This window comes from Mobula hypostoma, chromosome 8, assembly GCF_963921235.1.
Source record: "Mobula hypostoma chromosome 8, sMobHyp1.1, whole genome shotgun sequence".
In the NCBI taxonomy this organism is placed as follows: Eukaryota; Metazoa; Chordata; class Chondrichthyes; order Myliobatiformes; family Myliobatidae; genus Mobula; species Mobula hypostoma.
In genome coordinates, this window is record NC_086104.1 from 75,458,464 (window position 1) to 75,481,105 (window position 22,642).

Genomic DNA, 22,642 nt, shown 5'->3' on the forward strand with positions numbered 1-22,642 from the left:
AGAAGGAGCCAAAGCCAGAACATTATTAGTATTATTTATTTATCTAGTGATGCAGCATGGAATAAGCCCTTCTGGTCCTTCGAGCCAAGTCACACCATCCAGCAACCCCGAATAGAGCAATTTACAATGACCAATTAACCTTCTAACTGGTACATCTTTGAACTGTGGGAGGAAACCAGAGCACCCAGAGAAAATCCATGCATTCCATGGGGAGGGCCAAACAAGCTCCTTACAGAGGACGATGAGATTGAACTCAGGCTGTAATAGTGTCACACTAACTACTATGCTACCATGGCGTCCCTCATGATTAAATGAAAGTGCGATTTGTTTATATTTCATATAAACTTCCCAACTTGGGGATGTGCATCAACCTTCAGTGTTCAGGCATGTACATTTTAAGGTAAATGCATTGTATAGAGGTAGAAACTCATTGTCATTTTTGACTGAGATTTAAGATTGAACCAAAGATTTTTCTCTTTCATTTTTTAACTGCAACCTTAACTGCTGAGGCTTTTGGAACCCCCTTGCCATCAGGAGTCCATTAGGCTATGCTGATGGTTTTCTAGTAGGGATTTTGATGTAAATCAAGAATCTCCAAAGCAGTGAAACATGCAGCTTTTCTGCAGTGTTTTCCATCTGATTTTGTCTTGAAGATGAATCATGCTTTGAAGAGATTCTAATAGGAATTTAAATCATCGTTCCTAAGGACAAATAGAATTTTTACTTATGACCCTCGTATATTGGTTTTTATTTATTTATTTGTTTTGCTGTATGTGTAGAAGCATTATTTCTGAGCAGAAATAGGTTATATTTTTATCTACTACAGAAAATAGTGGTTCATGGAACTGCATGAAAATCATTTACTGTCTCAATTTTTTTCTGTTATTTTTTCTGCCTTGTGGAGGTATTTTTATTTGCTTGTAATTGCAGAAATATAGGGAGATGTGCAACAAGGAGACAAAGCCCATTGTATAGCATTTACTTAACTAATTTTGTTTTGCAATACGTTTTAATCATTTTCTTCAAAAAAGACAAAGTTCAAGATTTTTTTTCATACACCTCAAAGTTATCAGAGCATACAACAACAGTTCAGCAATGGTTTTTCTGAACTGGTTGAATAATCAAAACATTCACCAAGATTCTAATCAGAAACCCTGTGTCCTTGATCACTCACCATATACAATTGCAAGGAAATGTTTGTGAACTCTTTATAATTACCTAGTTTTCTGCATTAATTGCTCATAAAAAATAGCCTGATCTTAGTCTGTCATAATAATAGACAATCTGCCCAAACTTATACAAACAATTGTAATTGGTGTTTATTCAACACATTGTTTAATCATTCACAGTCCAGGCTGGGAAAAGTAGTGGAACTCTTGTATTTAATAACTGGTAGAACCTCCTATGGCAGCAATAACCTCCACTAAATGTTTCCTGTAGCTGCTGATCAGACTTGCACAATGGCGCGGAGGAATTTTTGACCATTCCTCCATACAAAACTGTTTCAGTTCATCAATTTTTCTGGGATACCTTGCAAAAACAGCCCTCTTCAGGTCATGTCAGAGCATCTAAATTGGGTTAAGGTCTAGACTCGGCCATTCCAAAACACAAATGGTCATCTTTTTAAACCATTCTGTTGTAGATTTACTTGTATTTCGGATCATTGTCTTATTGCATCATCCAACTTCTATTAATCTGCCCGTGACAGATCACTTCCCTGACATTCTCCTGTAAAATTCCTTGATTCAGTTTTGAATTCATTGTTCCTTCAACGATTGCAAGTTGTCCAGGCCCTGAGGCAGCAAAACATCCCCAATCCATGATGCTACTTCCATCATGCTTCACATTTGGGATGAGGTTTCATTGTTGGTGTGTACTGCCCATTATTCTCCAAACATAGAGTTGTGCATTTCTGCCAAAAAGCTTGATTTTTGTCTTATCTGTCCACAGAACATTGTCTGAGAAGTGTTGTGGAACATCCAGATGGTCTGTTGCAAGCTGAGTAATGCAGCAATGTTTTTTTTGGAGATCAGTGGTTTCCTCCACAGTGTCCTTCCATGAACACCATTCTTGCTCACAGTTTTTCTTATAGTGGTCACATGAACAGAGACTTTAGCAAGTTCTAGAGATCTTTGCAGGTCTTTTGCTGTTACCTTTGGGTTCTTTTTCACCTCCTTCAGCAATGCACATTGCACTCTCTCCTAGTGAGAGTAGCAACAGTACTGAATTTCCTTCATTTGTAGACATTTTTTCTTACTGTGGAATCGATGAACACTCAGGTCTTTAGAAATGATTTTGTAGCCTTTTTCAGCTCCATGCATCTCTATAATTCTTCTAAGGTCCTCTGAAAGTTGTTTTGGCTGAGGCATGGTGCACATAAACAGAGCATTCTTGAGAAGAGTAGGTCCTGTCAATAACCTGACTTTGTGGGCCCCTCTATAGCCCACACCTCCAAACTTATCTCACTGAATGGAACACCTGACTCCAAATAGCTTTTGAAGAAGGCACTAACCCAGAGGTTCAGTTACTTTTTTTGAACCTAGACATGGTTGTTTAAATGGTATACTCAGTATTGACAAGAAGAGGTACAATTGTTTGCGTGTTATTAGTTTAAGCAGATCATGTTTGTCTATTAATGTGACTTAGATGAAGATCAAACCACATTTTATGAGTCATTAATGCAGAAAACCAGGTAATTCCAAAGGCTTCACAAACTTTTTCTTGCAACTGTAGTTCAATATTTGTTTTCAGTAAGGAAATTCACAACTATTAATCTGTTGCCTGACTAAGTATAAGTTCTTGCAGTAGATTGACTGATGATTGACTTTCTACAATTTTCTCTGTTTATCAATCTAGCGTGACTTGCGTAAGAACATACATTAGCATTCAGAAGAAGGGTGACCTTATTGAAACCTATAGAATGGGGAAAGGCCTTGTTAGAGTGGATGTGGAGAAGATATTTTCTATGATGGGAGAGTCTAAGACGAGAGGACATAACCTCGGAATAGAAGGGAGTCCATTAGAACGCAGATGAGGAGAAATTTCTTTAGCCAGAGAGTGGTGAATCTGTGGAATTCTCTGTCATAGGCGGCTGTGGAGGCCAAAACTTTATGTATATTTAGGGCACAGGTTGATAGATTCTTGATTGGTCAGGACATGAAGGTATACCGGGAGAAGGCAGGAGATTGGGGCTGAGAGAAAAATTGGATCAGATGTGCTGAAATGGCAGAGCAGATTTGATGGGCCTATTGTCCTAATTCTGCTCATATATATTATGGTGTTTAAAAAAAAAGTTATAAAGTAATGGTTATTGTGATAATTTTGCTCCCTGATTATCATTCCGAAACAGGTACTTTTTTTCCCCCTTCTCACCAATTTACCATTCTAGGTTGCATGATCCCACAAATCACAATAAAACTCTTCCAATGAGATACCTCGGCCAGAAACATGGCTTGATACAATACTTAAAAGCAGAATTTTAATTGAGTTGTTAAAGTTGGCCCAAGTTGACCTGAGTGCTTTTGCCATTTGATGGAAAGAGAAGTAATGCTGTGCTCATCTTCACTTTGGGGATCAGAGTGTAGAAACATAATATTAATTCTGCAAACCTATCCATTAAGAACTTGGCAGAGGATTATTAAACAAATAAGACTCAAATTATAGTTGTCTTCTTTTCATCATGATTAATACTAACTGTGTTAACTTGATTATTACAAAACTTTCCCACTGCAATTAATTTCACCTCCCCTTGATTAGATTTCATCTTTGCTGCCAAACCATATAAAATTGGTTTTATGCTTGGTTGAATGACGGTTTACATAGAATTCTGCAAAATTTATTGACCATTTCAGTTGCAAAATGCTTATTGTAGAATCTTTCTTCCAACACCACAAAAAAGTGAAAAGCCATTTACTGTCTTACCCTGCTGTAGGAGATGGATCCATTTATTTCCTGTTGCTTCAGAACTGTTTTTGGCATTTGGTTGCAGTAATGTTGCGGTAATGTAATTGGAATAGTAATCCATACATTTGGACTCATCTGGAGACAACATTTTTCCATGCCACCTCAATAATTTTAAATACAGTTAATTGCTTAAAACTGGAATGAAAAACCTAAGAACACTAATGGTGTCCAAGGAAATACTAAAGTTTCATTTTAAAATAAAATCTAAACCTAGTTCACTGATAAATACAAGTGGAGTAAATCTGCTTTCCTGACCTGGTCTGGACTAAATTTGTTTCCAGATGAACAATAACTTAAACTGATATTTTCTTGAAAGCCTCTCATATCAATATCAATATTGTGTTCTATAGTTTGTAGTGCAGTGGTTCGCAGAAGTTGTTCAGCACCAAAGGCAGCTATGTCCATGTCCTATGAATTAACAAAAAAAATGTACTTGTGTGTCTTAAAGTTTACTGCTAAATCTAAATTTGTTTTGGTGGATGAAGCATTTGGATTTGATTTGCTGGATAAAGAGGTCTTTTGGTACCTTGTACAAATGGCTGCTTTAGTCTGAGCTGAGATATGAGTATAAGCTAGTTACTTGCTTTCTGATAAGAAGCATCTTATCCTTCTCCTTTTACTGTCTTCAAATGAATCCATGCTGATTATTCTTTATAGTTCAGAATATTGTTGAGCATTAACAATAAAAAGACTGTTGCTTCATATGACACACTCATAATTTTAAAGTTTTGTTTACAAGACAGTTGTGATGAAGTTACAAATGGAGTGGATTGAAAGCTTAATGTGCTCTTAGATAATACTTGTAATTTAAAAGACAAACATGCTCAGAAGAAATGGTTTGTAAAACTGCAAGGTGCATTGAAGAAAAACACATTAACATACCTCATTAGTACCATCCTATTGCTGTAAATTGTTGGTGGGAATTAACAGTTGGGGTGATATTAAGGAATACAGTAGTGTGTAAAAGTCTTAGGCACATATATATAGTTAGGATGCCTAAGACTTCTTACACAGTACTGTATTTGTCAACATGGTGTGGAGAGCAAGTTTGTAAATGTGATAGGAGCAAAAGATGTTGGGAGTGGAAGGGTGCTGCACCACCCGAGTGATGTGGGACACATGGCAGAGAAGTGCCAGGGTAGTGGGGGGGGGGGGTTGGGAATGTGAGTGCAGACACACCCAACCCTGACACGAGGCAAGGTCATTTGGTTCCAAACAATTGAATTATTGATCATTACAAAGTGCCTCTCTGGTACTTCCCGCTCCCTCCCCTCTCTCTTTCCCTTTTCCCACCCATGATTTCCCTCCCCACTCTCAGTCCACAATAGAGACCCATGTCAGACTTCCAGTAATGTCTTCACCCCCCCCCCACCATTGCCCATCCCTTTTTCCCTTTCTCGTGTTATCTCCTTGTCCACCCATCACCTCCCTCTGGTGCTTCTCCACCCCCACCCCACTTTTTTTCTTTCTTCCATGGCCTTCTGTCTTTTTCACCAATCAACTTCCTAGCTCTTTACTTCACCCCCCCCCCCAGCTTTCACCTATGGCCTGGTGTTTCTCGCTCCCTTCCCCCCTCAGCTTTTTTTCCTCCTGCTGAAGGGTTTTGGCCCTAAACGTTGACGGTGCTTTTTTCCATTGATGCTGCCTGGACTACTGCGTTCCTCCTGAATTTTGTGAGTGTAGACCTATATCGGAATCAGGTTCAACATCACTCACACATAAGACAATAAGATACAGGAGAAGAATTAGGCTAGTTGGCCAGTTGAGTCTGCTCCGCCATTTCATCATGGCTGATCCATTTTTCCTTTCGGCCTCAATCAAGAATCTATCAACTTCTGCTTTAAATATACGTAAAGACGACCTCCACAGCTGCCTGGGGCAATGAATTCTACAGATTCACCACTCTCTGGCTAAAGAAATTTCTCATCTCCGTTCTAAAAGGGTGCCCCTCTATTCTGAGGCTGTGTTCTCTGGTCTCCCATATATGTTCTCCCATCCTCACTATCAAGGCCTTTCACCATTCAGTAGGTTTCAATGAGGTCACTCTTTCTTCTGAATTCTAATAAATACTGGTCCAAAGCCACCAAACACTCTTCATATGACAAGATGTTCAATCCTGGAATCATTTTTAGACATCTCCTTTGAACCCTCTCCAGTTTCAGCACATCTCTTCTAACATAAGGGGCCCAAAATTGCTCACAATACTCCCAAGTGAAGCCTCAACAGTGCTTTATAAAGTCTGAACTTAACATCCTTGCTTTTATATTTGAGTCCTCTTGAAATGAATGCTGTCATTGCATTTGCTTTTTCACCACAGACTCAACCCACAAATTAACCTTTTGGAAACCCTGCACAAGGAATCCCAAGTCCCTTTGCACCCTCAGTTTTTTTTTCTATTTTCACTCCATTTAGAAAATAGTCAACCCTTTCATTTCTTCTACCAAAGTGCGTGACCATACACTTCCTGACACTATTCCATCTGCCGCTTCTTTTCCCATTCTCCTAATCTATCCAAGTGCTTCTGTAGCCTCTCTACTTCCTCAAAACTACCTTCCCCTCCACCTATCTAACATATACTGTAAAAAGAATCGGTCCCAATACATCATGAAATCAGTTCACCTTTTTGCGACAGCAGTGCAGTGCAATATATAAAATTACTACAGTACTATGCAAAGGTCTTAGGCATCCTAGCTATATATACTGCATGTTTCTTTTTAAGTTATTTAAATCTGTTGTGCTAAAGCAAATTTCCATTTAATAGATAGTACCAGATTAGAATATATTCTTAATTGCCAAGATACAGGAAATTCTAAAGTAAACCATTCTGCCATTAATGATGATGGCTGATAAAAGATCAAGCTTTTGATAAAAAACCTAAAGGAATTTATTTGTTGTGGGCTTCTCTTTTGCATTTTGTATTCAATCCAATGTGTCTTATGATCTTTAAATTGATACACATGGTAAGTATCAAAGGAAATAAAAAAAAGCTTGTGCGGCTTTCTAAACTTGAAAAAAATCAAGCCAGTAAAATGACAACAGTGGTAAGGTCCTGCATTACAAGAATAGTCTATTGTTCTATTGTTGGTGATCATAATGATTTACAGCTATTGTTAGTTTTTTTTCCACTGGGAGCAATTTTGTGAAATTTGACATACTAGGCGAGTGTTTGCCCTTCAGTGCTTGAGAAAAGCATATAGAATTTTGAAGAACTTTTCTGCTTCATCTGATAGTTCCTGAAACATTGACAGAAGAACAAAACTGTTTGAACTGGATCTAGTAGTGCAGTCGTGCATCAGCAGTGGACTGAGCATGATGGTGCTGAATATGTTTTTGCCAACACGGATTGATTGGCTTTTCTGTCAAGAAGTCCAGGGTCCACTTATAGAGAGAGGTGTTCAGGCGCAACATGGACAGTTTACTCACCAGCTTCTGAGGGATGATCATATTAAATGCTGAGCTGAAATCAATAAACAGCATCCTGGCGTGAGGCATCACTTTCCAGGTGGGCAGGATGGAGTGAAGTGCAGAGGCTCAGTACACCAATTTGAGTGATAAGTGAACTGGAGAGGATCCAGTGTAGCAGCAAGATGAGATTTAATGCCATCCATAACTAGATGCTCAAAGCACTTCATTATTGTTGAGATCAATGCCACTGGACAATAGTCATTGAGACGGGTTACTTTTGCCCTCTTGGGCATAGGGATGATGGTGGCTGCCTTGAAGCTTGAGGAGACAGTGGACTGCTCCAGAGAGATGTTCAAGATTTTAGAACTCAGTTTGCTGGGTTGCAGTCCCTCAGCACCCAACCAGGTTAAGACCCAATCTTAATTTCTCTCTGCCAGTAAATTGCATCTGAAGCCTCTACCATAATACGTCTTCAGACTCCATCTATAACTTCTAATGTTTTTGAATAAATGAATTGTGGCAGATGCTTCATCTGAAATGTCACGAGTTTTGACAGCTACTGAATTAGCTACAAGGCTTACTTTTAGTTTGTTTCATGATAGTGCTAAATAAAATGAATGTATTTACAGAGGATACAATTTCTTGACTCGCCATAACTTTATTATGTTAAGTGATGAAGTTCTATACTATCTCAAAATAGTAAGTTGAAAGGTATGTCCCCGTGTTGAAAGCTCAAAGAATAATGAGCATCTCAAAAAAAATCAGAGAATCTCGAAGTAATTTACCAGGAGTTTTAAGGAATCTTGTTTTGGTTGCTCCATGCATTGGGAAAATGATTGGAAGATGTAAAAGAACTTAGTGCTATCATTTCACATCTTTAATATTTATCAGCTATTCTTGAGTAGTAAATTACCTTGGAATCTCCCTGTTAGAAGCGTAATTAAAATGCCTTTGTTTTTTTTCCCAAGGAAGATGGACATCATTACCAATGTGAGCTTTTATGATCCATTGCAAGAAGTTCAGCTTCATTCCTTAACTGTTGTACTTTAATATACTTTGTCATTGTATTTGGTACAGCTGAGTGGTATCCTTGGCCATTTCAGAGATCAGTATAAACTGCATTGCTGTGTCTCTGAAGTTAAGTACAACTGTCTGATGTTCTTCCATAAGGGAACTTAATAAACCATATGTGTATCTGATAGTTGTGTAGCCATGATGGGTTTTATGGTTTTGTAATCCAGATTTGTGTAAGGAACTGAATTTAAGTTCCCCAGTTGCTGTGATGGGATTTGAACTCATGAATCCAGATCATTTTTAGCCAAGTTTAATAAGTTACTAATGCAGTAACACAGTCGTTAAACAACCATTTCCCATGTGCAAGAATTGGCAAAATTTATTCATATTAAGTATTGAAAATGATCAGGAGCTTCCAAATGTGCATAATAGATTTATCACTATGTAATCAGTTCTTGTTTGCTTTAGAGATGAAATAATAGTAAATAAATACTGTTTAATGGATGAGAAGGTGACTGAGTTCACAGCAAGATTTTATGAACAAAACTTCCAACTTCCAAGATATTATACAATGATTTACTGCAGATTCAGTATTATCTTTGTGTTGTAGCATAAAGAAAGGCAATAGCCAATTTGTTCTCAGTAAGTTCCTGCAAAGAGCAGCATGCTAGAAAACTAGATAACCTACGTATTCTACTGAAGGGTTAATGCCATCTAAGAAAGGTTTCTTATTCTTCAGTAGAACTATGGAATTGTTTGTATCTACAGCAACAATTTGGGTCTCTGTTTAATGCCTATATGAAAGACAACATTACACACTGTACAGTTCCTTTATGTTCTCCCCAAGTGTTGGCCAAATTTAGTGCTCAATTCTTTAAAGCAGTATTTTAACTTATAACAGAGAGAACAGCAGTAACACAAAGCTATGGATCCCCATAATCTTTAACTTGGACAATAGAAAGAATACTTTTAGAGAAACAATGATTGTGAATAACCAAGCTTGTACAAGGGACCCTGGAGAAATAGGGGAGAAAATGGGAAATATTGAAAGCTTATAGCTCAGATCTGTGAAAAAGAATGGTTATGTTATTTTCTAGTGATCTGTAGGAAAAATGAAGTCTGCTGTGCAAAGGAGGTTGGAGGGCTCACTATTTCTTTTGTTTTAGTCATAGACGTATCCCATTTGGTGGCATGGATGATTTTTTAAAAAATTAGCTCCTTTTAGTGTAGCACACAACAATGGTTATTCTCAGCTGACCTGCACCCAGTTTAGGGATCTTTGTGTCAAAGATTCAATTATTACCATGGCATCATAGTTGAGAGAGCTTGTCATTAGCAAGTGATTTCATCTTCCCAAATAATGGGATTAGATTCAAAAGCCAGTCTGAGAAGGTACACAAATCCTTTTGGCAGCTGGCAGTTAATTTAGAAAGAGGAGAAAAACAAACTTGTGCATTGTATTCTCAAGTCCATAGGTTGCACCAAAGTAGTTTAAATGTATTCATGGTTTTACAATAGTAAATGTTGTCCATGATTTTATTGGAGTTACCTGATGATCAAAAGTATCAGACAGCTAGGCATCTCATCCCATCTTTTCTTCCAAGTAGTGTCATGTGATCTATAGCATCCACACCAGAGAGCAGAAAAACCACGAATGCACTGAGTTGATTGCCTTAAACCCACAAACTTCTGATTAGGCTGAGATGCTATCAAACTATGCCAGGAAAGAATTATTATTTGATTGGCAAATAGGTTATCTTATTCACAACTGATTAGACTTCCTACGTGTATGAAATGGCACCAGAGAGTAACAGCATGCAGCTCATCTTAAAAAATCCTCCTATGATTACTAGAGGTGTGAGCCAGGCATTTTATTGCATCCTGATCTATACTACAATTAAATAATCCAAAATATTCTAAGGTGATTTAAGATGCACTTAGATTGAAGTCTCCTCAACCACTGAAGTACATTATATGTCTTGAATATAAGGAATAATTCCATCTTATTTCAGGTCTGAAAGAAACAACGGAAGCAATGGTAAAGAAGAAGTTGGAGAATCAAAACAAATTAACACCTTGGGAGCAATACTTGGAGAAAAGAAAGGACAAGAAACGCGAGAAGAGAAAGAAAAAGAGCAAAGTGGAAGATCAGGAGGTAATTAATTATTTATAACTTTTGAAATCCTATTTCCACATTTTACTATAATGTATAAAAGCATAATAAATTTCTGGTAAGTAGCAAATTGATAGTCCCAGAAGAGTTTTGTTCACAAGAAAACTGCATTCTGTACTTGCATGATCACATTTCATAACTTGAATGACAAAGAAGGCTTCAGATATATTTTAAATGGCATTCTATATATTTCCAACTCATCTTGCTGCCAAGATAAACATCAGTTAGTCCTCTGTGAATAATGTAAAATAAGTATCTTCGTGATCCACCCAGAAAGTTGAAAAATAACTCTGCCTGAAAAGTGTGTAACTATTTGGATTTCTTTGAATAGTAAACAATAGATTAGTGTTAGCTACTTGTGTGCTTCTAATTATTGTTGGTAGAATTTTCCTTTTAATTGGAGGATGTATTTTATAATTTCTTTCAAAATTATGCAACAGCAATAGCACTGAAAGGGTTAAGAAACAAATTTGAAACCATCTAAATGGTCAAATTATCTAAATTAATTCATTAATTATCCTTTGTGAAAGGCTAGACAAAGCATAGAAATAAAGAAAAAACGAAGTTGTGGTAGAAATTTATGGTGGTGATGGGAAGCATATTTGAAGGTAGACAAATAAATGATCCACCTGGCAAAGATGAAAACAACCTTTTGTAAAAATATTAATTCAGAAGTTGTAAGAATAGTCTGGTTTGATGGGAGTCACACTATAAACTACAGCTAAAATATTGGAAGAGGAAACCAGCATATCAAATTCCTATTGAAGTTGTAAAGTGAGTAATCCCTGAGATTTAAGCTGAATTGCACCGGTGGTTTACATTTCATGGATGTTAAAAGTAAAGAGCTGGCTGGCAGTCTGTTAAATTAATACTTAAAACATTTGAAGATAGTATTGCAAAGGGAGGAGATGTCATTGCCAACCTAATTTCAAAGGTTTCAATTTGCACAGTTCTAAGAAGACAGCCTGGCAATTTTGGCAAATCTTATCCATTGTACCGGATTGGATTTTTTAAATGTTACAGATGTGCGTTTGAAACAGGCGTCTTATGAAGAGTGCAGTGGGAATTGGGGGTTTTTAAAGATCAAGGCACACAGTCAGCATCATATGTGATCCAGATGCTTTGGATAATTTTAATAAAACAGTTGCCATATAGGTGACCAAGAAGAATCGATTAGCCTCTTTGGAGATTACTATTAAACAGTTGCATTCCTTTGAAAGTAGAGAATGGTCATTTTCGTACAATTATTGTTTTCCCTTAGAATATGCCTCCAGTGACAACAAAGGTGACCCTGTGCATCATATTATGTAGTTTGCCAGAATATGTCTCTTTAACTATGTCTATATTCCCATCTCTTGCACAAATTATATAACTAGTCAGAAATTATATACACAGTTTCTACTCCATTATCTTTAAATTGCACAAAAATTAATGAGACTACTTCTCTTAAAATTTGCAAAATAGAATATTTTACATAACCCCTTTTTACTTGTTTTTTTTTCTTGATCAGCCCCATGTACCTTTTTCCTCTTTACCCTTGTTTTTGAAAATATTGTAGATCTGTTATCTTGGATTATTTCATGTTAGCTGTTTCTCATTTGATGTAAAGAAGCTTTCTGAATCTGTTATTGGTCAACATTTATTATTCTGTTGTAGAGCAGATTCATTCCTCAAGTGGTAACAATTTTTCTGCATGTTGACCCCTTTATAATTATATCTCCTTGTTTCTTGTTCCAAAAAGTCTAGACATTTGAAAACTTTCTCATGTTGGGTCCTCTTTTTAAGCCCTTATAAGTTTATTTGTTCTTCCATCCATGTCTTTTTGAGCTATGAAGACCAAAATTATGCTTGCTACTTTTGTGATCTAACTTTCAGCATTAAACAACTGCTTCATATTTTTATGAATTATCAGAAATGAGCCCCAATACTGTGCTTGCATACTTTATGGCTATGTTAACTCCTGTTACTACTTCTAATGACTTAATGAGCATAGGTCTCCCAGATCACTTTCAACCTCTGTCCTTCTTATTTGTAGAGGAGTAAGTGGTGTCTTTAATAATTCGTACTACAGTAGACTATTTTCACACCAGCTTTCCTTGAATCCAGAAGTCATTTATCCAGTTATTCTACAAACCTCTTAAAGGTTTCGTTTATTTTGGTTATGACCTCCACATGGGCTACACTTAAATAATTTGAGATTTTCTGCAGCTTTTCGAAGTACTTCCTATAATTTCTGGTCCCAAATTATTTGTGTATGATAAATAATAACATTGATTACTAAGGGGAAGCAATTTCCTGACTTGTCTATTGTGAGAAACTATCCCTGAATTCAACTGTCTGCTTTTTTTCACTGTGTTTTACAACATTGTTACACCTTTGTCATTAATTCTTTGAACTTAATCATATCTATGGCAGATTTTGTTTCTCCTTTTTTCTTATGAGTGAAACAACACTTGAGTCCTATGACATAATTCTCTGTTGAAGTCTAAAATGTTGAATATTTTTCAGTGTTAAAGATGCCAAACAAATGAAAATTATAATTATGCCTGATGTGGCTATGATGTTTATTGAGGTCACATTCCAAGCAAAACATGGTGCAGAACTGGTTTTGCTGGATAATGAGGGGCAGGTCTTCAAAATTTAAATCAGAAAAAAGAAGGGAATTGCCTTTTTAAGAACATAAGACAACAAGATAGAGGAGCAGAATTAGATCATTTGGCCCATCAAGTCTGCTGTGCCATTTCATCATGGCTGATCCAATTTTCCTCTTTGCCCCAATCTCCTGCCTTCTCCCCATATCCCTTCTTGCCCTGACCAATCAAGAATCTGCCTTAAATATACATGAAGACTTGACCTCCACAGCTGTCTGTGGCAAAGAATTCCACAGATTCATCACCTTGTAAAGAAATTCCTCCTCATCTCCATTCTAAAAGGACACCCCTCTATTCTGAGGTTGTGTCTTCTGGTCTTAGGCGCTCCCATCATAGGAAACATCCACTCTATCAAGGCCTTTCACCATTTGATAGGTTTCAATAAGGTCACCCTTTACTCTTTTGAATTCTAGTGAATACAGGCCCAGAGCCATCAAACACTCTTCATATGACAAGCCAATCAATCCTGGAATCATTTTTGTGAACCTACTTTGATCCCTCTCCAGTTTCAGCACATCCTTTCTAAGATAATGGACTGAAAACTGCTCACAGTACTCCAAGTGAGGCATCACCTGTGCTTTATAAATTCCCAATTCTAACGTCACATTTGCTTTCCTCACCTTAGACTCAGCCTGCAAATTAACTTTTAGGGAATCCTGCACAAGGACTCCCTTTGCACCTTCGGTTTTTTTATATTTTCTCTTCATTTGGAAAATAGTCAGCTCTTTCACTTCTTCTCCCAAAGTGCATGACCATACATTTCCTGACACTATATTCCATCTGCCACTTCTTTACCCATTCTCCTAATCTGTCCAAGTCCTTCCTGTAGCCTCTCTACTTCCTGCAAACTATCTGCCCCCTACCTTTCTTCATATCGTCTGCAAACTTTGCAACAAAGCCACCAATTCTGTCATCCAAATCATTGACATATAATGTAAAAAGCATCAGTCCTAACACAGACCCCTATCGAACACCACTTGTCACTGGCAGCCAGCCAAAAAAGGCTTCTGTTATTCCCACCCTTTGCCTCCTGCCAATCAGCCACTTCTTTACCATGTCTCATAGGTTGTTAAGCAGCCTCATGTGTGGCACTTGTCAAAGGCCTTCTGAAAATATAAATACACAGCATCAACCGATTCTCCTTTGTCTGTCCTACTTGTTATTTTTTCAAAGATTCCAACAGATTTGTCTGGCAAGATTTTCCCTTGAGGAAATCATGCTGACTATGGCCTATTTTAACATGTGCCTCCAAGTACCCTGAGACGTCATCCTTAATAATCGCCTCCAACATCTTCCCAGCCACTGAGGTCAGACTAACTGGCCCATAGTTTCTTGTGCCTCTCTCCCTTCTTGAAAGGTGGAGTGACATTTGCAATTTTCCAGTCTTCTAGAACTGTTACAGAATCTAATGATTCTTGAAAGATCAGTACTAATGCTTCCACAATCCCTTCAGCCACCTGTTTCACAACCCTGGGTTGTATACCATCTGGTCCATTAAGGTAGCTATTAATTTCAAAGCCAAGTCTGAATACTTCAGAGAGAAGTGAGATGAATCATAAAGTATTCCATTTTGTTATCTGCACAGTTAGAATTGATTTATACCACATTTCCTGGTCAGAATTCTGCAAATCGTTTCTTTTCCTGTTTTTCCCCAAGCCTTCTGCATCTCAAGCAACACTGTCAATATACTCACCTGCTAATCCATTTTATTGCATGATTCACCTGCCCTTTTTTTGACCTATGATCAACATGATAATCTTCATTTTCATTGTAATACCTGACTGTCATTTTCTCCTGTCCAGCTGTGAAAGTGGTACAACTTTGCATCACCTCTTTTGTATCAGTTCACTAGACTGTTCATGAAAGCAGAATCAACAGTCAGAAAGTCTTCTCGAATAGCAATGCTTGTAGTCCTGCTCTCCCAGCATTAATTGGTTAATGGTCTTTGTAAAGTGTATGCTTGGTATAGCCAGTGAACTGTCAATAATGAGTTTCAAGAATGTTGACTCATTTTCTCAACAGCCTGTGTTTTATTAAGGTCATAAGCGTCTTGATGATTTTTCACTGATCTTAGGCCAAGTTCCTATTGAGCCCAGATAACTCTATTCCATTTTATTACTTATTTGCATGGTTTCCCCATTTAAAATTAATGTTCCTAAAGGTTTAGCCAAGGCTGTTTGCAGTGGTTGGATGAATTCTAGAAACATAAAATATTTTTCACAGTAGCTTTTTATGTATGCAAATATATGGAAGAAGTGTAACTATTTGCTTTATCATTTTGTGACTAAATGAGTCATAAATCTCGGTATTTGAAATAGAACTTAGAACATAGAAATTTACAGCACATTACAGGCCCTTCAGCCCACAATGTTGTGCCAACCATATAACCTACTCAAGAGACTGCCGAGAATTTCCCTAGTGCATAGCCCTCTATTTCTCTAAACTCCATGTACCTATCCAGGAGTCTCTTAAAAGATCCTATTATATCCGCTTCCACCACTGCCACTGGCAGTGCATTCCATGCACCCACCGCTCTCTGTGTGGAAAAACTTAACCTTGACATCCCCTCGGTACCTATTTCCAAGCACCTTAATGCTATGCCCCCCTTGTGTTAGCCATTTCAGCCTTGGGGGAAAAAGCCTCTGACTATCCACACAATCAATGCCCCTCATCATCTTGTATGCCTCTATTAGGTCACCTCTCATCCTCTGTCACTCCAAGGAGAAAAGGCCCAGTACACTTAACCTATTCTCATAAGGTACACCCTCCAATCCAGGCAATATCTTTGTAAATCTCCTCTGCACTCTCTCTATAGTATTGACATCCTTCCTGTAGTGAGGTGACCAGAACTGAACACAGTACTCCAAGTCTTATATAGCTGTAACATTACCTTATGGCTCTTGAACTCAATCTCACCGTTGATGAATGCCAACACACCATACGCCTTCTTAACAGATGCAATAAGAATTTAGTTTTTTAATGCATAATTTGTTGAGTGAGGTTTTGTGAAGACTCTTATTTGAAATAATTCTGTTCATTATGTTAGCATTTTTCTTCCTCTCTGGTACAGTATTTTTTCTAAGCATTCCTTAGGAGTTATTCTGTGCACTTTATTCATCCTTTTCTCTGATGTGGATTTTGATATTATAGGGAAAAATACGAACTTTTCTACGTAATTCTGTGACCAGACAGAGCTTTCCTGATGAAATTTATGGAAATTACCTTTTATTAATGGAAGTTTTGCACCTTTCTGTATGTCTCCATGTCCACAATTCAATTCTATACTAAGAAGTAAGGCAATTGTCATTTTCCTGGGTCCTCACCAACAAATTCTAACGCATCAGAGAAATGCAATATTCTTATTTTTTGCTTTAACGTTTCAATCCAAGATTTTTACAAGCAGAAAAACATAGATTTTTGTTTTGGTTTCTGACATTCCCACTACATTCTTTATAAAGGAAAACATACCTAACATGCCACCCAAACATCACCCAAAATTCTACCTCTTCAGCTTCAGATATCTTAGAACATTATGTTAAAATTGATCAATCTGTAGGAGTAAAGACCTAAATTTTTATGGTGACTTGAGTGGTCTCAGGACACCTTAAAGCATTTAACAGTGAGTGATATACTTTTGAAGTTACACTGACTATTGCCATATAGGAAATAAAACAGGTAATCAACACACAGAAGCCTCCTTTAAATAGTAATATTAAGATTGTATAATGTGTTTCCTTTTATGACACTGAGTAAGGAAAGAACAACATAGATTGGAATACTGAGGGGGAATCTCCCTAGTCATGTTCAAAATAGTACACTTTATGTCCATTAAGATGGGAGCATCTAATATGTTGTTTAAAATACAGGGTCTCTAATGTTATAGAAATTAGTGATGCACTTTTGTATCAGGCGAGATTTTTGTCCTCAAGCCTCGTGAGGTGAGAGACACAAGATAATAGCTTCATGAACACATAAATGCCATGATAGTGGTATACCCTATGTTCAGTGCAGTTCTTCCTGGAGACATCTGTGCAAACAGACTGGTATACTGTATGTAACCATAAGAGATTCTCCATATGCTGGAAATCTTAAGCAACCTGCGCTAACTGATGAAGGAACTCAGCAGGTCAGGCGGCATCTATAGAAGGGAATAAACAGGCAAGACCCCTTACCAGGGCTCCTGATGTCAGAGCCTAATGAAGGTTTTGGACCAATTCATTGACTGCTTATTCTCTTCGATAGGTGCTGCTTGACTTGTTGAGTTTCTCTAGCATTTTGTGTGTGCTGCTAGTACAGCATCAGATATGATAAGAAAACTGATTCAACTGGTCTGAAACAGTCTTACCCTGCAACGCTCCCCAAAGTCCCACTCCCTACACACACACTTTTCTAATCAGAAAGTTGTACATGGGATAAACAAAAGCTTTTGATTAGAAAATTGGCACTTAACATTCACCGGGCATTTCACAATTTGTCCAGCAGAAGCTGAAAATAAGAGGGTTCCAGAAGCTCAGTTTATTCATATAGTGTGCACATACTAGTGTTTTCTAACAAAATAGTGTTCAGTGGAACTTCTTTATATAGGCTAAGCTTATTAGTGAAAGCAGAAAAGTTGAGCTCAAGCCTCAAACTCAGAAATAAAGGGTATGTAGGGGAAACTTCTGGAATTAATTTCAACATATAAATGACTGATTTTATGGCTGATCTAAATTTTTTTGAGCATCATTCTGTTGATTTGTTTTTCTCCCATGCATTAAATGACAGATATACGACAGATCAGAAAACAGAAATTCACCCTTACAGAATTCATTAATCACTACTCTGTAAAATTGAGATATTGGAATAAACTTCCACTGGTTTTTTTGTATGGGAAGAAAGTAAATACAATTTTATTTCAATTCACATTTCTGAAGCATGTGCAGATGATAAGGCTCCACACTGGAAAATTGCAATCATGCAGGGGTTGACAGTATTGCCTATTTTTGAATGGCATCTGCTTTTACAAAAGTTGATGGACAGGTTGCAGGGTATGATTTTCACATAACCTGACTCTGTGCTCCATAATTTAGGTCTTGCTGCAAATCTGTGTTATATAATTGTCAAAATTAATGTTTATCTGCACTGTAAGATATAGCAGATCCACTGTCTAGAATTGTGTAAACTTCCATGTCTGGCTTTTGTAGAAGGGGAACTTAAGTGCTTTTTTAAAAAAGAGAATTAACCCTTTATTCGTTCATTTCCAAAAAGATGCATTTGTTTTCAGGACTGTGAAAACTTGAGGAAAATTTGGGAATTGTTTTATATAACATTTCTTGATCTTTCCTGGATTGTAGTTAAGTTGCAATTATATCCCAGACAAATTTTATGCATACATGTGTAACCTGTTTTTATACGATGTGATTTTTTTTTACTTCCTCTATTAGTTAATGTTATGTGGAAATCTGAATATATTAATATTTTTGGCTGCTTGGTGGCTTCAGATGTTTTAAAAAAAATAAGTTTCTTGACAGCTGAACTGCCAAATATAATCCAGATGGAGAGGTTAGCCTTTCAGCTGATACTCTAAATTATAGAGACATATTATAATAGTTGTTTAAGCTGCAGTAATAAAAAATTATGGAATTTATGCATTTTAGTTTCTTCTGCACAAAATAGTCTAAGAGCCAAAGTTAATATTGATTTTTTTTTAATTGAATTAATGCACAATGATTTGAAGTGGAATTTTTTTGAGATGGCCTCAGGAATATGTTTGCTGCCTTTGTTTATTGACTTTCAAATGAAATATAATGGTTCTGTTTCATTAAAAATTAACATAAGAAATACATTTCATTTAGCTCATGCATGATTTAGGAGTAGTTCATTTAGCTCATGCATGATTCATCATCCAATCCTTTCCCCTTGCTGCCCTATTCTTTCTCCTTGACACTTTTTTTCCTCCAGTAACTCCATATCCCATGCTTTTTTTTAATATCTGAAAAATATATAGCATTCTGTCTTCCACTTTCACAACTCTAGGTGGAAAATGCCAAAGATTCTCTACTTTTTGATTGAAGATTTTTTAAGATTGGCTTTATTTGTAACATGGACATCGAAACATGCATCATTTGGGTCAAATTGAATCAGCGAGGATTGTGCAGGTCAGCCCACAAGTGTCACCGTGCTTCCAGCACCAACGTAGCATGCCCACAACTCATTAACCCTACCCATATTTCTTTGAATGTGGGAAGAAACCGGGGTATGTGGAGGAAACCTGCACTGTCACAGGAATAACTTGGAAACTCCTTACAGACAGCAGCAGGAATGGTACCTCGATCTTGCAGTTGGTGCTGTAATGTCTCACTTCTGTTCCTTCTGTGCAAAGGAATTTCTTTAAATTGTAGTCCTGAATGGCTACGGATCTTAAGACTGTTACCCTTCTCCCTGTATTTTTAGTCTTGGGGGAAAAAAAATTCTCATATCTACCCAGTTAACTCTTAGAATTATTATATCCTTAAATGTTCATGTGACACCCTCCAACTTGAAGGAATCAATCTAGTGAATGTTATTTTCCTCCCAATATTGTGAGTATATCTTTCCTTGGTAGGTCTGGGGACGACACAAAAACTCAATATTTTAGCTGTGATCTCACCAGTGCCTTTAATACTTTCAGAAAAGACATCTTTACTCCTATACTTCTTGGAAAAAGGACAGATGTACTGTTTGACTTTCTAGCAACACACACAGAATGCTGAAGGAACTCAGCAAGCTGGGCAGCATCTATGGAAAAAAGTACATTCAACGTTTTGGGCTGAGACCCTTCGGCAGGACTGGAGAAAAAAACCTGAGGAGTAGATTTGAAAGGTGGGGGGAGGGAAGAGAGAAACGCCAGGCGATAGGTGAAACTTGGAGGAGGAAGTATGAAGCAAAGAGCTAGGAAGTTGATTGGCGAAAGTGACAGAAGGCCATGGAAGAAAGAAAAAGGGGTGAGTGGGGAGGACCAGAGGGAGGTGGTGGGTGGGCAAGGAGTTAACATGAAAGAGGGACAAGGGGATGGGAAATGGTGAAGGAGGAGGGGTGGAGGCATTACTGGAAGTCTGAGAAATTGATGTTCATGCCATCAGGTTAGAGGCTACCCAAATGGAATGTAAGGTGTTGTTCCTCCAACATGAGTGTGGCCTTACCCAACAGTGGAGGAGGCCATGGATGGACATATCAGAATGGAAAGTGGAATTAAAATGGGTGGCCACAGGGAGACTCCACTGGTTCTGGCGGGCGGAACGTAGATGCTGAGCGAAGCAGTCTCCCAATCTGTGGGTCTCACCGATTTAGAAGAGGCCACACCAGGAGCACCAAGCACAGTGCTCACCCCCAACAGACTCACAGGTGAAGTGCCACCTCACCTGGAAGGACTATTTGGTGCCCTGAATGGTAGTGAGGGGGTGAGGTGTAGGGGCAGGAGTAACACTTGTTCTGCTTGCAAGGATAAATGTCAAGAGGGAGATCAGTGGGGACAAATAGTCAAGGAAGTCGCATAGAGAGTGATCCCTGTGAAAAGCAGAAAGTGTGGAGGGGGGCGGGATGTGTTTGGTGATGGGATCAAGTTGGAGGTGGCAGATGTTTCAGAGAATTAAGTGCTGGATGCCGAGGCTGGTGGGGTGATAGGTGAGAACAAGAGGAACCCTAACCCTGGTAGCGTGGCGGGAGGATAGGGTAAGAGTAGACATGCGTGAAGTGGAAGGCCTGCTGAGTTCCTCCAGCATTTTGTGTGTGTTGCTGAGATTTCCAGCATCTGCAGATTTTCTTGTTTGTGTTTGACTTCCTAATTGCTTTCTATACCTTCACATTAACTCTCACTGATTTGTTTCTCAGGACATCCGGGTCTCTCTGAAAATCAATACTTTTCAATCTCTGCTCTCCACTCCCTCCGCACTAATCCTAACATTATTATTAAACCCGCTGATAAAGGGGGTGCTGTTGTAGTCTGGCGTACTGACCTCTACCTTGCCGAGGCACAGCGACAACTCGCGGATACCTCCTCTTATTTACCCCTCGATCGTGACCCCACTAAGGAGCACCAGGCCATTGTCTCCCACACTATCAACGACTTTATCCGCTCAGGGGATCTCCCATCCACTGCTACCAACCTTATAGTTCCCACACCCCGCACTTCCCGTTTCTACCTCCTACCCAAGATCCACAAACCTGCCTGTCCTGGCCGACCTATTGTCTCAGCTTGCTCCTGCCCCACCGAACTCGTTTCTGCATACCTCGACACGGTTTTATCACCCCTTGTTCAATCCCTTCCGACCTATGTTCGTGACACTTCTCACGCTCTTAAACTTTTCGATGATTTTAAGTTCCCTGGCCCCCACCGCTTTATTTTCACCTTGGACGTCCAGTCCCTATATACTTCCATCCCCCATCAGGAAGGTCTCAAAGCTGTACGCTTCTTTTTGGATTCCAGACCTAATCAGTTCCCCTCTACCACCACTCTGCTCCGTCTAGCAGAATTAGTCCTTACTCTTAATAATTTCTCCTTTTGCTCCTCCCATTTCCTCCAAACTAAAGGTGTAGCTATGGGCACCCGTATGGGTCCTAGCTATGCCTGCCTTTTTGTTGGGTTTGTGGAACAATCTATGTTCCGTGCCTATTCTGGTATCTGTCCCCCACTTTTCCTTCGCTACATCGACGACTGCATTGGCGCTGCTTCCTGCACGCATGCAGAACTCGTTGACTTTATTAACTTTGCCTCCAACTTTCACCCTGCCCTCAAGTTTACCTGGTCCATTTCTGACACCTCCCTCCCCTTTCTAGATCTTTCTGTCTCTGTCTCTGGAGACAGCTTATCCACTGATGTCTACTATAAGCCTACTGACTCTCACAACTATCTGGACTATTCCTCTTCTCACCCTGTCTCTTGCAAAAACGCCATCCCCTTCTCGCAATTCCTCCGTCTCCGCCGCATCTGCTCTCAGGATGAGGCTTTTCATTCTAGGACGAGGGAGATGTCTTCATTTTTTAAAGAAAGGGGCTTCCCTTCCTCCACTATCAACTCTGCTCTTAAACGCATCTCCCCCATTTCACGTACATCTGCTCTCACTCCATCCTCCCACCACCCCACTAGGAACAGGGTTCCCCTGGTCCTCACCTACCACCCCACCAGCCTCCGGGTCCAACATATTATTCTCCGTAACTTCCGCCACCTCCAACGGGATCCCACCACTAAGCATATCTTTCCCTCCCCCCCTCTCTCTGCATTCCGCAGGGATCGCTCCCTACACAACTCCCTTGTCCATTCGTCCCCCCCATCCCTCCCCACTGATCTCCCTCCTGGCACTTATCCGTGTAAGCGGAACAAGTGCTACACATGCCCTTACACTTCCTCCCTTACCACCATTCAGGGCCCCAAACAGTCCTTCCAGGTGAGGCATCACTTCACCTGTGAGTCGACTGGGGT

At 38.8% G+C, this 22,642-nt stretch overlaps 1 protein-coding gene across 1 annotated transcript in view; it reads left to right on the forward strand.

The window, feature by feature from the left end:
- Positions 1 to 22,642, forward strand: part of esf1 (ESF1, nucleolar pre-rRNA processing protein, homolog (S. cerevisiae)) — a 69,340-nt gene that overhangs the window by 24,440 nt on the left and 22,258 nt on the right. The window contains exon 10 of the mRNA XM_063056136.1: positions 10,395 to 10,537. Within this exon, the coding sequence (XP_062912206.1) occupies positions 10,395 to 10,537 (143 nt within the window). The remainder of the gene's footprint in view (positions 1 to 10,394; positions 10,538 to 22,642) is intronic.